General features: G+C 43.7%; 1 protein-coding gene across 2 annotated transcripts in view; it reads right to left on the bottom strand.

The window, feature by feature from the left end:
- LOC138468352 (solute carrier family 22 member 7-like) overlaps positions 1-17,586 on the bottom strand; it is a 291,137-nt gene that overhangs the window by 123,902 nt on the left and 149,649 nt on the right. For both annotated transcript variants that reach the window (XM_069608872.1, XM_069608873.1), the window contains exon 3: positions 12,853-13,007. In XM_069608872.1, coding sequence (XP_069464973.1) covers positions 12,853-13,007 — 155 coding nt within the window. The remainder of the gene's footprint in view (positions 1-12,852; positions 13,008-17,586) is intronic.

The following is a 17,586-nucleotide window of genomic DNA, read 5'->3' on the forward strand; positions in this document are numbered from 1 at the left end:
GAACATATTGGGAGTCCCTGAGTGTCTGATGGCAAACCTGGCATCTCAATAGCTGGGCATATTATGGTAATAATGTTATAAAGTGATGTATGGCGATATTGTGAGTGCATCGGTTTTGATGGCAACACATGGTCATGGTGTGTGTATTTTGGGCTTTCATTTTTTTTTTATTAGATGTTTTGGTTATCAAATATTTTCACCTTAATACTTAAAAGTACATCATAACAAAATTACCATTCATACATTTCATACAACTGCATATAAACAACATATAAAACATAACAGACAAAAACAAATAATTGAACAAACCAAATTTCATCATATTAATATTTTGAATACATTTTCGTTCTCCAACCTAAGCCAGATATGATACGCTGGCACATTAAGGTTTGACGTTTCTCCCCAAAATGGATCCCTCTTTTTATCCAACAAACTATTCACAAACTCCCCATATCCTTTCTCATATTTTGAGATGAGTATCGGACAAGATTTTAATAAATGTTGTATTGTTTCAGCTGTAGAATCACAAACCCAACACATTCTTCAACTCTACAGCGTTTTAGTACAACCTCCTAAGAGTATATGTGTAGCTGATTAAAACGTAACCGCATTAAAAAGCATCTGATGTTTGAGTTGAGTAGTATTCGCAATATAGTTACATGGAAGGTCCTTAAGGAAACCTTGTATTTCTTGTAGGATGATTTACAAGAAAGGTAAGATATACTATTACTTCCATCCGAATCTCTGGCCTTCTGTTTAATGTCTTTCAGGCTTAAATTAATAGGGAAGCTTACTTTAAATCCAATTTCCTTATGGAATACCACAGCATTACTCAACCAATTGCGGGGGGCACTGCCTTTAGATTAATCCTAACAAATTCTGTAAAATTAGCATAAAGTGATGCTTGGTTGTTCTCTGATAAAACATGTACATACAAACCGCTACACAAAATGTTCTATCTGGCAAATAGGGAGGTTAAACCAGGTCCTCTACAAATCGCTTCAATAGGAGAAATATTTTAAAAGACCCAAGACAGAGCGCCATCGTTTGCCCTCCAAAACCTTTAATCAAAGAGTTTCCTTGCTCTGGAGATCCTCTAGTACATAAAGTGCACTAGGAACAATGCTAGCCTTATAGACTTTTAGAAGTCCTTCAGCAGAATATCCACCACCCTTGGACACAGAAACCTTAATTGCTCTGAAGGTTTTCTGTATCTTAGCGCTAATATCATTCACTATCAGTGACAAATCAAGCAAAGCATAGCTCAGGACACCTAAATATTTACAATTCCTACAATTTTCTAGGAAGAATCTTCAATTGTCCATACACATCAGGGATTTTCTTTCTACCCAGTTTAAAAATCATGATTTTAGTTTTCCTCAAGTTTATTCTCATATTATTATCTACAGAAAATGGTTACAAGACATTTGGACTGCGTTGTAAACCGATCGGAGTGTGGTCTAGAGTAATGTTGTCATGCGCGTCATATTGCCAACTGATGACTTGTTGGCTGATGCGGGGAGGAAAATTATGACATGGTTGTATGATAAACATCTAGATCGGACACATAGAGGTCATACAACACCAGAGTTTAATTTAAGGATAGAAGATGCATCCATGTATAGCTCTTTAAATAAATGCAAGATTTATTCATTCAAACCCCATTTTCCAAGCTTTTCTCATAATTTGGCACAAGTGACCATGTCAAATGCCCACTCATAGTCAACGAAGCAAATGTACAGGGACCCACACTTAGATTTGAAGGTGGTTTGAATCAAGTAGAATAAACACCAAAGGTTCATTGTAGTATTGACTCCCCTTTGGTAACCTCTTTGCTGGTTCCTTATTACATTCTGCTCCATGATCCATTTATTCACCTATCCAACAGAAAATATGAGAACATTTTCAAGAGGGAGTCAACCATTGCCAGTAAGCGATAATTCATACAAAGATCATGAGGAACTTTTTTATGTATTGGAATGAAAATGTTTTTCTTCCAGGATACTGAAAGAAAACCTTCTTGAGTAGTTGTAAAAAAAGACAATGGATTATTTTTGCCCAATGCTCAGGGCTTTTTTAATTAAAGCATTAGCGATCCCATTGAGGCTAGGGGACCGCAATGGTTTGAGCTTTTTTTTATAATCACAAGAATATCCTCCACTGAAATAGCAAGGCAATTACTATGAAAAGATCCCAGATATCACGGGAGCGTGACAGTCAAACCGTTATCTCCAAAAAATAAACCGCACACATGAGTCAGCCAGGCCTCTTCAGACGTTGGACTAATTTCTTTTTTGGAAGTAGTAGATGGTATATTGCCTACAAATGACATGAATTCTGCTTGTGTAAGGTGCTGAATATGGCTTGTCGCTGTGTCGAGATCAATGAGCTCTTATGCAATCTGAGCCAATTTCCATAGATTTTATTTTAGCTATTTCTATATTTAAATCTGATTTAATTAATATCTGCTTTTTAATCTCCCTCAGACTCACTTTTAGCTCTCTTTTCTTATCGATGAAAGCATCATAGAGTTGCCCTAAGTTTTGTTTGCTGGTTACATTCTTCTTTTGCGAGTATTCCATCAATCATACAATAATACTACTGTTCATCAGTAAAATTTGACATATTTCCATGGACAATTTTCCAAACCATTTCACAGTTAAAGTGATCAATGTTCTTCCCAGTCCAAAGTAATCTATTGCTTGACATATTAATGATTTAAGTCCCTTTTAAGAATATAAATGTCATTTTGACATAAAAGGAGAACATTCATTTCAATATTGAGTGATCATTTAGATTATTCAGTATTACCCGAAAATCGAGAATTCCCTGAAATAATAACAGTGTAATAAAAACATAATCAATCCATGAATGAGTTTATCCAATTGTCAATGTAGAGATTATTTGCATTTGAACTTACTTTCAAGTATAATTGAATTAAACCAAAGCTCTCCAGGAAGCTGACCAATCTCTAGTCGATTGACTGTGCTATAACCCAAAAGATATTGCCTCAAGGGCTATGACTCCTTTAAAGTTACATACAAAATTGTGGGCAAATTTGATATGAACTCATAATTTTCCACTCATTTCTGCTGAAAGTTAAAATCACCCGCTAGAATGTAATGAGTTGAAGGATAAAGATACAACCATTAATTTTAAATAATTTCCAAATGTTTCAAAATATGCGTGGTTTCACGCCCCACCGGAGGATCATAAACATTAACAATTAGGATTTTTTAAGGAAGAGAGACAGAAGGAATCATTAAAATTGCAGCTAAAACAAAATCACTTAGCTTTTTAGGAAAGAATTCTGTCAAATTCAAGTTACATTTAAGACCAATCATCAACCCCAAACAGTCTTCCCGTAGACCCCTTCTTTGCTCGTTTTTGGATGATTTTATATCCATCCAGATGGTAAGAATGGGTAACCCAGGTTTCCTGCAAAAGGAACAATGTGGCGTCTTCTAAGAAGGTAAGGCCTTGGGGGTTCAAGGGGAAACTATGTAATCCTCTAATGTTCCATGTAATCAGAGATAAGTATTCCAACTACACATCTATAGATCAAGCCACATCATCAAAGTCTTCTTCTGAATGAAGCGCCCTAACTGGATTTTGCTTATCTTTGTGGGGAGCATTCAGGGCTGGGATGACGTTCTGAACAATCATTTCCACCTCTTTTTTACTTAGCACTTGATTCCCACCTAAAGAAAGAGCATTATTTGATAGCTCGTTTTGCCGTAAATGTTATTCTGGATTCTAGTTCAAAGCCCATTCATAAAAGTCGTATGAAAACAAAACGATATCCAAAGTCCATAATAATTGGAGAAATAAAATGGATCAGAAACCAATTAGTCTTGTAGCTTAATTCAGATATTTCTACAAGGACAAGATCTTTTGTAGAAATGGATTTCAATTCTGGTGAGCAATTAATTAATTGTAGGTCCTTTTCCCAATTTAAATATTGGCTTTCGTATGTAGCAAAAATCTTAATTTGAGTTCCCATACAATTATTAGCTGATGTGCTACACGCGTATCATTCATGTTTAGCAAGCTTAAATCGTCCACCAAGGATGGAGGTAGTAAAATCACTGAAGCACCCACTTTATCTTGAGAGTCGTCTCTTTCCATTTGGCCAAGCAATGTCTGCAGCGTCCGACTCAGTGGTAAACCCATTTATTGATTAAACAGGTGGAACTAGCCAAGAGTCTAAAGGCCCTGCCTTCCTTTTTGAACTAGGACAATCAATGTTCTTAAAAGATGAATTTTCCATCAAAGGCAAAACATGATTTGAAGAAGGTATGTTACATAAATCAATGAAAGAATTAGTTATTAGGGAGGTTATCTGATCTTTAGTGATTGCCTCCTCGTCCAAAGGCACATTTCCATTACCTTTCTTCTTATTTAATTTTCTTCTTGGTCGCTGTTTTGCCTTTGCATAATTCCTATTGGAATCGATCTCTTCAAGTGGTCCAACCAGAATGGGTGTGTCTGACATCTGCTCAAGGAATAGCTTGTCATTCTTTGCGTCCTTTGTTTCTACTTGTTTCAAGAATCATTGACCAGTGATAATTCCTCTTCACTTATCAGGTTATAACCTTCATTGTTCATTTCAAAATTGGGAACATGCTCCAATCCGTTTGCAAGGAAAGCATCTACCAATACTAACAAGCCCTCATTGATATAATGGTGCGCCTTAAAAATATTATTACACAGTGTAAATAGAGCTTTCGTAATCAGTAATTGCTCCGAGGCCTCAACCTCTTCCACCACAGAGGTAGATGATATAGAGCTAAAAGAAGTATCAGGAGCATGCGAGGAAACATACACACTCTCAGCAGTTGCTCTAAATCAGGAGTACAAGAGAGGTTAAGAGGAATTGCAGTACCAAGGATGTTTGCAGACGGATCAATATTAATAGGATCCTGAAGGGCTGACCTCATGGATTCTCTTTGCAGCCCAAGGCACACATTTAACAAAGAGTTATTGTCAATGGGGGGGAGCAAAGGGGATTCCGCTTGGGCTGATGTTATGTCTTCCCCTTCACCAGAGGTAACAGTGGGCTTCATTGGCTTCATTACAAGTTTGCCAGTCCAGAAACAAGGGTGCCGGTAAGCTCAACGGCACCCTTGTTTCAGGACTGGCAAAGTACACGTCTGCCTGCGAGGACCGCTGTGCCCGACAGGTCTGACCCTGCCTGGTACCGCGGCCACGGTAGGCAGATTTGTCATGGTAGCACCGTTGCTAACAGTGCCGGTGCTCCTGTGTCCCCACTCCCATAGAGTCCAATAGGACTCTATGGGGGTTGGGATTTACAAATATACCGGCGCCTGACTTCCCGGCCGCCAGACTCGTAATGAGTCGGTGACACCGGGAGGTCAGGTGCCAGTAAGTAATTGCAGGTCCGGCGGCAACCGGACGGTAGCACCGGCAGGGATACCGCAAGACCTGTAATGATGCCCAGTGTCTCCTTTGCCTATTCAGTTGCTTAGTTATTGTGGCTTTAGAAAAGCCATGATTTTACTGTGATCATTAACCTCCTTAGAAATATTAACCTGCTCACTATCCTCTATATTAAGAGCCACATCATTTCCTTTTGTTTTAAGATTTCCACCTAGACCTCTTTTTGATTTATCACAGGTCAACGGTAGTAAGCGACGAGAAGCATTGCGAAGTTGGTAACGCTTACGATTTTCAGACATCTTAAAGAGAAAAAGGATGAAAAGTCCAACTTCTGTCACGCCGCCAAACTGCACTTCGTCACTTCGCTCGCTGCAGGAGATTTTATGGTATTTCCCCTACCTCTTCCTGAGTAGCTCTCGCGGCACGTGCCAGAAAAATAATCAAAGTACCTTCAGTTGCCCTTTCACCACACAGGTCGAAAAAGTAGTGAATCAAAAGTATAGAGCCACAAACTCTGAAGAAAACCAAGCACAGTGACAGACTGCCAAACTGCACTTCCAGCAGTATATACAATCTTACTAAATACAGGATTGTAGGAACAAATAACCCTTCACTTCACGGCAGTGGGGGAGACTACCTAACGCAACTAGCACTAGGCTTGGCTCCCTTCACAATCAAGTGCAACTGCACTTGGCAGTATTCTGAGCCCTAATTGGATTTCCTGGGCATATGTATATATCCTCTCACAATAAGCGCACAGCTCAAAGGGTAAAGCCCCAAAGTCACAGAGCACCAATTGCTTAGATAGGGAAACAGTCAGTGACGGAATTAGCAGGAACCTAGGCCGTGGTGTGATCTATTACACTACTGGCAGAGTCATTACCACCACGAATCCCCCTACCTTCCAATGTACCACTTTGCCCACGGTCCACAGAGTCACTGCTGCAGTGCTCTGCCTCTCCCCCAGCCCGTTGGCACCAAGGCCCCCTGGGGAACCGCAGACAGACCTGCATAGGCCGAATACACAGCATGGGAGGACACAATGCGAAATTGGTGCTCTCTTGCTCTCGCCTACCCCAGAGATGTGCTTCCACTTCAGCACAGCACAGCTAATGACATTGGCTGGATATGGTGTGACTACTTGGTATTTTGATAGTAATAATTGGTGATGGTTGACTAACTGGGCTTTTGACAGCAATGCCCGGCAAAGGTGTGAGTACTCGGCATATGTTGCCAATATCGGGCATTAGTGTAAGTTGGTGCTTTGATAGCAATAACTGGCGATGTTTTGACTAACAGCAATTCCGGCAATGCTGTGAGTACCTTTTGATGTCAATACCTAATAATGATGTGACTACATAGACATTTGACAGCAATATTTTGAATATGGTAGCACCATCCCCCATATGATGTCTAGCTACTTAGAGATTTGACTGCAATACCCGGAATATGGTAGCAGTACCCACCACATGGTGTGTGACTACTTAGACATTTTATAGCGATGCCTGGAATATTGTAGTAGTATCGGTCACATGGTGTGTGACTACTTGGACATTTCATAGCAATACCTGGAATATGATAGCAGTACCTGCCATATGATGTGTAACTACTCTGACAAATCTGAGGACGTCGTCCCTTCTTCCCCTGGGGGAGTCCTGTCCCATGGGGCTGGGGCAGTGCGTCCACAGTACACTAGTCCCCCTGGGGGTGGTGCACCAGGGGAGGATCACATGGGGAAGGAATCCCCATATGGGATGGGGATGACCATTATCAGAGAATGCGGTATGACCCTGCTTCAGTACACTCAACCCCTTCCCCAATACTAAATTATCCTTCCCCCTTCTCTGGATAAAGCCAATGTATTTTGTTGTCAGGTCAGTCAACCTAATATACATGACAAGATTGAAAGACCAGAGAGTACAAAGTATCCTGCCTATGGTTTGGAAATTGGTACTGTGAAGAAGATAACTGGGAGTCCAAGGATCACTCTAGAGTGTGCGGTCGTCTAGCTTCTCTAGCTTCTCGAGGCAACTGATTGGCCAAAAGCAGTACAACAATCCCACGCTAGAGTTTGAAAGAGGCTCAGCTGGGACGCTGGGGAAGGAGAGTGATCCTCTGAACAGGAATAGCAGGAGCTGTGCACCGGAGCAGTAGACGTGAGCAGCAAGGGACGCCACGGCCGGAGGAAGAGGTGAACCCGAATGTGGTCCAGGGTGGAAGGACTACTCTGGCTGCTGCCCAGCAAATCCTTTGGGTGCACCATGACCAAAGTGTGGGTAAGAGAGAATGCGCAGCCGGGAAGAATCAGACATCTGCAGAGCCGCTGCAGTCCGTGATGGTTGCCCGTACGCTACCGGAGCCTCGAGAAGGGACGCAGCTGCCTGAGAAACGCCAGTACCTGCAAGGAAGAAGCAAACACGGTTAGCCGAAAGGTGCTAGAGGTCCAAGGAAGCAACAGGGTGACCAGAGAAGCTGGAAAGAGAGGGTCTGGCGCACTGAATGTGAAAGAGACAAACCAGGAAGAGTTGTATGATTGGCAGGGAAGTGAACCAAGCAGATACAATGCTATAGTGCGAATCTGGGGCCCGCACCCAAATAGAAGTCAAGAATAAGACCATCTGGGACCCTGATGATAAAAGAAGCAAATAAGGAAGAGTTGTATGCTTGGCAGGGAAGTAAGCCAAGCAGACACTACGATACACTGCAAATCTGGGACCCGCACCATTCGAGAAACCAAAGTTTAAAGTGACAAAGATTAAGAGGGTCTGGAACCCTGTGAGAGAAAGAGAGACAGTCCATGACAGGAAACTTGCTTGGCGGGGGAGTGAACCAAGCCATATGGTATACTGCAAGTCTGGGACCCACACCCACATGAGAGGTTGAGAATACAAGGGCCAAGAGCCCTGGAACTGATAAAAGGACTCCTGCGCTTGGTAGTGGAGTGTGCCAAGTTGCTAGGATAAAGAACGGTGAACCCAAGAAGTATACACTTGTGAATAACACAGTGACGTTTACCTAAGAGGATAAAAGGGTTCAGGAGCACTAAAGGACTGAAAGTAAGATGAGAAGAAATCTAGGGCAGAGGAGCACAGCCCCAGCATTGGAGTCTTATATTTCTGAACATTGTTTATTTTCCATCACTTTTTACCAGAGAGACTGAAGCTACCAGGAACACCTTTACTTTGAAAAGAGATCATCCTTGGACAGAGGTAGGTTTTGAGGCACGACAGTGACAGACTTTTTAGTTTCGGACTTCCTGACAATTTCACTCGTTTCCTTTGAGGTAGGAAACCCCTCTTAGCTTTAGGGATAGAGACCTTTTCTTGATTATTTATTTTTATTTATATATTTGTAACGCGCCAAAAGCTCGTAAGCATCAGGGCGCCACAGAGACACAAAGGACTGAGAAATCACAGGACAATACAGGTAGACAAGTGAAGTGGGCTCAATCCGAGCGCAGAGGTGCCATTATGTCAATTATTTAAAGAGCGTGGTTTTCAGCTGCTTTCTGAATGATTGCCTCTTACTATCAAGCCTACGTTTAAGAGGTAACTCATTCCAAAGGGAGATAGCCTTGGTGGGGAACGCTCTACCTAGGCATGTAGCTTTTATTCTGGCGTGGCCGGCCTCAAGTAGTCCCTGCTTTTCCGATCTTAAACTTCGGCTTGGCTCGTACCAGTTAAATTCCTTCTTCAGATATGCCGGAGCTGCTCCATTTAGGCAGCGGTGAACCAGTGTCAGGGATTTAAAGATGATACGCTCCTTTATTGCTAGCCAGTAGAGGTAATTTCTGTCTTTTGTTATATGGTCGCGTTTGGACTTTCCTGCAATGGATCGGACAGCGTTATTTTGGATTATTTGACATTGCTTTATGCAGTTGCAGCTGGCTCCTAGTAATAGAGCATTTCCGTAGTCCAGTCGTGACAGAATGGTGGCTCTGGCTATTATGGCGCTGTTTTCGGTATTTAGGAAAGTCCTAATACGGCATAATAGCCTCCGATAATATTGGCAATTCCGTTTTAGGTATGAGGTTTGCGCCTCAGCTCCTAGTGAAGATTGCATGTAAATGCTGAGTGTTTTGACTTTATCTGATACTGTGATGGTGGAGTCTTTTATGAGAAAGGAGGAGTAGGCTGGGCCTAGATTCTTTAGAACTTTGGATGTGCCAAATGTCATAAGCTCGGTTTTGGAGCTACAATTTTCGATAGTATTATAATGGCTGATAATCTGTTGTTGTCGAGATTATGGTCCCCACACAATTCTAGTATTAGCTGCGTGTCATCTGCAAAGTTGGTAAAGTAGATCCCAAGCTGTGAGAGAAGGGTGCAGAGACAGTAGATGTATAGATTAAAGAGCAATGGGGAAAAACTAGCTTCCTGCGGGACGCCGCAGTCCACAGGTTTGGAAGTGGTGGAGTGTCCTCCCCAGGTGACTTTGGAGTTTCTATCCTCTAGAAAAGATGCCACCCAGTCAATGGCTTCCTCGGAGCAATTTCCTGCTGTGTTTAGGGCCTCTTGGAGCTTCCCGTGGTCTAGCAAATCGAAAGCTGCTGAGAGGTCCAAAAGGATTAGCAAACCTGCTTTTCCTTTGTCCAAAATACCCAGCATTTTAGTTTGTGGATCTAGTAATGCAGATTAGGTGCTGTGGGCACATCTAAAACCTGACTGTTGTGAGTGCTGGAGGTTATGCTTGTCGACGTATTCTTGTAATAAAAATATATACCCAAACATATGCTACCATTGTGTCTGAGCCTTACTTCTGCACCCTTACACTATTTAGACATGTGATTGCAATACCTGGAATATTGTAGCAGAACTCGCCATTTGATGTGTGACTACTTTGACATTTGATAGCAACACCTTGAATATTGTAGCAGAACCCGCCACATGGTGTGTGACTACTTAGACATTTGATTGCAATACCTGAAATATTGTAGCAGTACCCGCTGATGGCGTGTGACGACTGAGACATTTAATATCAATAACTGGAATATGGTAGCAGTACATGCCATATGATGTGTGTACCAGAATATATCTGTAAGGAACTCATGGTGGCAACAGTAAAGTCAGACACAAGTAATCACAGTTCAAGGGTGTTTATTAAACTGTATATGCGGGTTGGAAAAACGCCCAATCTGAACCTAAATCTAAGATGGGAGCAAGCTACAACCATCAAATAATAATAAGGCAATCCTAGTGGCGTCGTGTCAAATAAAAAGGGCCTATACTATGAAAAACCTATTGCTAATCATTAAGCTAAATACAAACAAAGAGTGTGGGATAGGGTTTGCAGGAAAGAAAAAAGTGCTCACAAATAATAAGTCAGGATATGGTTGTCGGGGTCTTCCTTCCCCACGTTTTCAGCACGAGACAGCACACGCTCGAGCTTTCCCAGCTCGAACTAACAATTTCGCTCTCAACTATCAGAGCCTTTGGTGGTTAAGTCTCTTTTTTACAAAAAGTATCTTGCCTCCGAGGATCTGATGGGTTCCAAAATAATAAACAAAAGTTCCTTTCTGCTTGCACGTTGGGTGGTGCCTTTTCACCCCTGGATCCTCCTCTTCCGGGCTCACATCCCTAGTAAGTTCTTTGTGATATTAGCGCCTTCAGTGTTTCACTCTCTTGCTTCCGAGGGCATGATATATTCAAAACAACAAAACAAAAGTTCTTTGTTATTTATCTTTAGAGTAATGCTTCTTCACCCCATGGTCCCCCTCTTCCGGGCTCAGACCCCTCTCGAATGTCAGCCTCCCTCCGTCGGGTTCACTACGGCTTTTACCACAATGTTCTCTTTGCTATACACAAATCTTAATGTCTTTTTAAACAGTTCACAGTGGACATTCCTCTGTTGTGTTCACTTTTGTCAACACGCTGTACATTGGGACTTCAGACTTTGCTCCCTTTTTATCGGCATTCCTCCGTCGGGTTAACTCTTGCCAACTTTTGCAATTCACACAGTTCCTTAAACAGTTCTTACGATGCAGGATTCACTTCCCTTAGCTTTACCTTCAGTTGTCGGTCAACTGTACGGAGGATTTTACTAGACCCCCGTACGACCAGTTTGACCCTCTTCTTGCGCCGTTCCCAAGGCTTTCTGGTAACAGTAGTTTCAACCAAAGAGTATTCGCCCAGAGTTTCTCAAGTGAACACCCAAGTGGTGTCTGACTCCTCTGTAACAGGTTTTCCCCTCTCGTATTTAACAAACAGTTCTTTGTACTGTCTCCAATTAGCCGTTTTGCTAATTTTGTTCAAACACAGTTCGGTTTCTTATCGGTTCTCCCCTCGAATCACCGGTTGCGATTAACCGATTGGCTTTTTCTTATCTCTGGTGTGAAGGCCGGTACCACGGTGGCAAGCGTCTCCCCTCGGCTTGGTTATCAGCAGAGGAAGGTCTTGTCTACTGTTGACATCTGCTGCAACACACGCTGGCTATTGTTCGCAGTCTCACGATTCCTTCTGTAGAGGTTTTACGGGTCTGACTCGGAAAGGGCAAGGTCGCTTCTCTCCTTGTCATACTCTCGGTTTGCACCGTCTTTCTTCTCCTCTTGAACTGAAGTGCTGAGTAAGCTCTCTCGTCATGCAGTCTGCCTTGTTCGTATTGTGCTCTCATGCTCCACCTTTTTATCCCTGTGGGGAAGGGAAAGGGCCGTCAGGTGTGTGGGTGATTCTGGTCAATTGCTTGACCCTGGCATTGGGACATGTCAGGGAAGCGGCATTGGTGTTTGTCTGTCGTCATTTGTGATATGTGAAAGTGTTTGTGTCGGAAAAGGGGGGTAGAGTGTTTGAGTATCCTACAGGGTAAGATGCGGAAAAGGTATAAGAAGGGGGATATTGTGTCTCACCCGTCAATGTCCCACTTCCACAACCCGAGGACCCCCCATCCAGGGGATCCTCCCTCACTGGTCCACCCCCAGGAACAGGTCCCAATAGCGATGGCCGTGTCCTGGCCACTTGGATGACAGATCCCCGTGGATTAGTAAGTGGGACACCTTCAGGTTTCTCACATATCATGGCAATGGCTGGAAAATTATAGTATTAGCCTCTCTGGGCATATCATTGCAATTGCTTTCCAATGCATAAACAAATCTCATACTATGGGCGTGGCCAATGCATGTTTGAAGGGGCATAACATCCTCCTCGATAGAGTCTTGTGTGACTACAGACAAGCCTGTGACCTTAGGCACGCTTCATCTCCCATGGTAAGCAGTAAACGGCCACAGTTGTCCAAGATGGTAATACCATCTTGACTGATCCAATAAGGTTGAAATCCTATACCATAAACACAGGGATTTGCACATGATCAAATCTGGAGAATCCTGGAAAACATAGTAATTTCTTGATGCCGCCATTTTCTGACATTTCTTTTCTAATATTACAGACAGCATGCAGCACTGTCTGCAGGCTGTTGGGGGCACTCTATAGGTATTTCTAAAACAAGGTAAATAGAGGGTACCTAAAGCGATGGAGATGATGGTCATCCCAGTTAGCCCGACCCCACAGGCGGTCCTGGCCACGGTGAACATCAGGTAGCTTGAGGCGCTGGCGGACATGGTGGCAAAGATGGCCGACACGACGAAGGAGACCAACAGCATGTTCCTCCGGCCGTACCTGAAGCATGGAGATAAAGTCAGCAGAGGTTACAGAGAGAAAGAGGGAACGGAATTATAAGCACTCTATTTTCTACCATGCATGGTGTCCTAAGGGCCAACCCTCTAGAGGTTCTGGGGTGTCGCTAGCATCTATTCACATTTTCCCTCCAGTAGGGTTTGTTTCCCTGGAGCCAGTTCCGGGGTGGACTGACCAGTAAGGCTGTGGCAGAATCAGTCAACAATCTCCCAGACCAACCAGCCTGTAGGGTTATCGTTTTATTGTCTGTATAGGCAGCCCACCAAGCAGCAATTAATAAAGTCTAAACTTGAAAGGTCTCATCAAATCCTCAAGGATAAGGTGGCACTGATTTCGAGATTTTCTGGGAAGAAAAAAGTTATATTGAGGCACAACTTTGTACATGCCTATGCATTTAATTAAAATAGGGATAGGCAGCAAGTAAGCTTACAGGTCAGCAATGATCATGGCTGTATTGCACTCTTCTGATTGAAAACAAATCATTACGGGGGAATTCCAGGGCATGGTGCTGTGGGCATCAGATATCAAAAATCCACACGTGATTTGTCCAGACTAATGATTGGCCGATGGGTCAAATACTACATTTGAAAAACGTTTCAGAAATGTTGCGGCATACCTAGAATTGAAAAATGTTACTCTTTTTGTTGCAAAGACACGTTCGCTGCAAACTGGTGTGCATGCCTAATGCAACCCTCCTCTTCAGGTAATTGACGCCATCGGCTGCCATAGACATGTAGGCTGCCCTTTCTTCATAAAAGCCCGCCCTTTCTGAACCATTTCCAATAAGGTTCTCTTCCGGTTCTCCTGTTCCCTTCACAGGCCACCCTCTTCACTGTTAAGGTCATGGGTGTTACCTCTGAATGACGCTACCTAGTAACAAGCGTCCAGGCCTCCCCTCCCTAGTTGGGGTGATGGGGGCGGCCTATGGAGCGCACACCTACTCAGGAAGCAGCAGAGCGCTGTAGACGGTGAGGAAGGGTGAATTTCCCATGGGTTCACCCGCTCTCCCATTCAGCCTTCCTTTCTCGCTAGCTTTGCACCCGCTAAGGTCCACATATCTGGAGCTTTTCGCCGCTTGTCTGGACTTCACGGTTCCCTGCATTTCTGTAGCATTACAAGCTTAATATGGGCTTGCACTGGCGTCTCAGGCACCAATGTAAAAGGAACCAGAGTTGCTAATTGGCTACTACTTAAACAGACTGAGTAATAATCAACAGGGGTAGGGTATTATTGTTTAATGTGCTGCAAATTTTGCATTGAAAAATATATTTGTTCAGTAACACTGGTCAAAGCTACTAGCTGCATATTGTGTACAAGAATCAGGGATGGACACATTTAAGAGAGATAGAGGAAGGAGGGAAGGCACAGGGAGAAAAAGAGGAAGAGGAGCAGTTAGGAGGACAGCATTCAGTGAGATAGGGAATAAGGAAGAAATTATATCGACACTTGTTTGTTTGTTTATTTATTTAGTATGGCACGCAAAACCCAGAGGCAACAGGGCGTAACAGAGGGCAGGAAGATAGGATTACATAATAACTTAGTTGCAGGATAAGGCACACATGAGCAAAGAACAAAAAAAAAAAGACATAGCATTACATTTCGTGGAGTGTACATATATACATATAGTTAAACGAATGCTTACATATTTACATATTTAGTGCTGTGCATAGGGGCAGTTTGGTTGCACTTACATATCTACATATTTAAAGCTGTGCATGGCAGTCAGGTTAGAACAGCGGCATGAGCAGATGAGATGGCAGGGTTAGTCGTGATCATTGGCCCGCAACCAGGTGAGGGTGTTTCGCCTGAAGCTATAGTAGGATTGGTCTGTCCCAATGTTGAGTGGGAGGGCGTTCCAGTATTGGGCTGCCAAGACAGGGAAGCTACTGCCGCCGGTTTTCTTTAGTCTGAAATTGGGTACCTGCAGGCAGTAAGAGTTAATCAATCTGGTGGGGCGGGTGGAGGTTTTTTTTTTTATTCTGGATGCGAGATAAGGGGGGGCTGCGTTGTTTAAGCATTTGTAAGTGAATGATGCTGTTTTGAGAGCGATGCGGTCAGAGATTTTGAGCCATTTGTGTTCTCTCCTTTTGTTGGAGATGTGTTCCTTAGAGGGTAGGTTGAGGGCTGTTCTGAGAGCATTATTTTGTAGTGTCTGTAGTTTGTTGGTTATGTATTTGTTGGCTCCTAGGTACATGGCGTTGCAATAGTGCAGTCTGGATAGTATTAGGGCATTGGCTATGATGATGCAGCTAGCTTGGGTGAGGAAGGCTCTGCTTGCCCTGATTAGCCTGCATGTGTAGGCGGTGGAGGATGCTAGTGAGTTGACTTGTTTTTTTAGTGACATGGTTGCATCAAGGTAAAAGCCTAGCGTTTTCACTGTTTTGGCCACTGTGATGGTGTTGCCATCAATGTTGAAGGCCTTATAGTTGGAACTGAGTTTTTTTAGATTGGTATTGGATCTGAGGAGCAGGATTTCGGTTTTCTCATCATTCAGGCATAAGCCGTGTGTGGGCATCCATGCCTGAATGATGAGATATATTTTGTTTACCAAGGCCGTATCTGAAACGAAGTTGCCCGAAAGGGGTATGAGGATCTGGGCGTCATCTGCATAATTGGTATATGAGACACCCAGTCTGTCCAACTTGTCAAATAGGGGCTTGGTAAAGATGTTGTAGAGGGTGGGAGAGACGCAGGAGCCCTGGGGTACCCCACAAGTTATTTTAATGGGGTTTGCTGAGGCTAGGGTAGAGAAGACCCTCATGGTTCGGTTGTCCAAGAATGATTGGATCCAGGCTATGGCCTCTTTCGAGAAGTGGGCAGCTGAGGCCAGGTGTTCGGACAGGACTGCGTGATCCACCAGGTTGAATGCTGCCAACAGGTCGAGGAGGAGCAACATGGCGGTGTTCCCTTTGTCGCTAATCTCATTGAACTGGGTTTTAAGATCGATTAAGGCTGTCTGGGTACTGTGCTGCGGTCTGAAGCCCGATTGGCGGGTGCCTAAGAGTTTGTGAGTTTCAAGATATTGCTGAATTTGCAGGTAAGCTACTCTGTCTATTATCTTTAACAGGAATGGCACTGTGGTGATGGGCCTGTAATTGGTGGGAATAGCAGGGTCTAGGGTTTGCTTCTTGAGGAGAGGCAGGACCCAAGATTCTTTGAGGTTGCTTGGCATGGTGTTGGAGGAGAAGGATGCGTTGATCAGCTTGGTTATAAAGGGGGCTAGGTCCCTGGCAGCATCCTTGATTATCTGGGGAGGGCAGTTGTCGCCTTTGCAGTTAGATGGTTTAAGTGAGGCTATAACTCTTTCTGTTTCTGGGATAGATATTTTGGTGAACCTGAAGAGATTCTGGGCTGGAGGGTTGGTTATTTTGGCGTGGTTGCTGTGAGATGCTTCATTGGTGGTGAGGGAGCCTTTTTTCAGTGCGATTTTAGTTTGGAGAGTTTTGATTTTGTTAGTTAGGGCGTTTTGGACGCTGGTGCACCATACTTTTTCCTTGATTATGTTGTCTGGTGGGAGTATGGGGGATTCTAGTTCCCTTAGTATGGCAAATAGTTCTTTGGTGTTGGAGCTAGTTTTTTCGATTCTTTCATTGAAGAGATTTTTTTTTGTGAGAAGAATTTCTTTTTTATAGTTGTTTGCAAAAAGTTTAAGTTGTGATTTGCTCTCTTCTGTAGGGGAATTGCGCCATTGGCTTTCGAGTTTCCTTTTGTGAAATCTAAGTTCTTTCAGATGTGGCGTGAACCAGGTATTCAGGTGGGCTTGCTGTTTGCTCTTTTGCAGTTTAAGAGGGGCAATGATGTCTAGTCCTTTCTTTATGGCATTGTTATCGTTTTCTACTAGACACTCTGGATTTAGGTTGTCGGGAAGAGCATTGAGGGTTGGTAGTAGTAGTGGTAGGAGATTGTCAGGGGTTATGTTTTTTTTTGCTCTAGTAGGCAGTGGTGGTGCCATGATTTTTTCTTTGTTGACTTCTTTATTGAGAGATAAGGTGAAGTCAATGAGGTGATGGTCTGTCCAGTGTTGGGGAGCGGTTTTGGTGATGACGGTGTCGCAGTTCAGAGTGGCGATCCAGTCCAAGGGCCTACCTTTATTATGGGTGGGGGTAAGCACTCTTTGGATTAGGCCGTGTTCATCTAGCATGTTAGCTATAGCTTGTGCTGGTTTGTCTCCGTGTGTTCCTTTGGAAGAGGCCTTTGTCCAACCACCTCCCTCAAAGGGGGTATCCAACAACTAGGAACAAGGTGAGAACAAACCTGCACCCCCAGCAGAGACAGCACTGGTCGCTGCCATGGTCCATGCCGCGCCAAAGCCACCCGATTGGCGACCCAACTAAAAAAGGCTAGCGAGCGATGCCGCTGCCGTCCATCCACCAAGGACAGAACACACTGCGGCCCCCCAATGCCGCTTCTATACCGCTAGGCCCTGTAAGAGCAGGACAGGGGAACTGCTGACAGAGCACTCTGTCATCTCTCCAGGAGACTGCCATCCCATCCTTCTCCAGAACCAGTAATCCGGTTCACCGACACCCATGGCTCGGCACCCAGCCAACCACCTCCATTA

Source organism: Ambystoma mexicanum, chromosome 4q, assembly GCF_040938575.1.
Source record: "Ambystoma mexicanum isolate Mex_15411 chromosome 4q, UKY_AmexF1_1, whole genome shotgun sequence".
Taxonomy (NCBI): Eukaryota; Metazoa; Chordata; class Amphibia; order Caudata; family Ambystomatidae; genus Ambystoma; species Ambystoma mexicanum.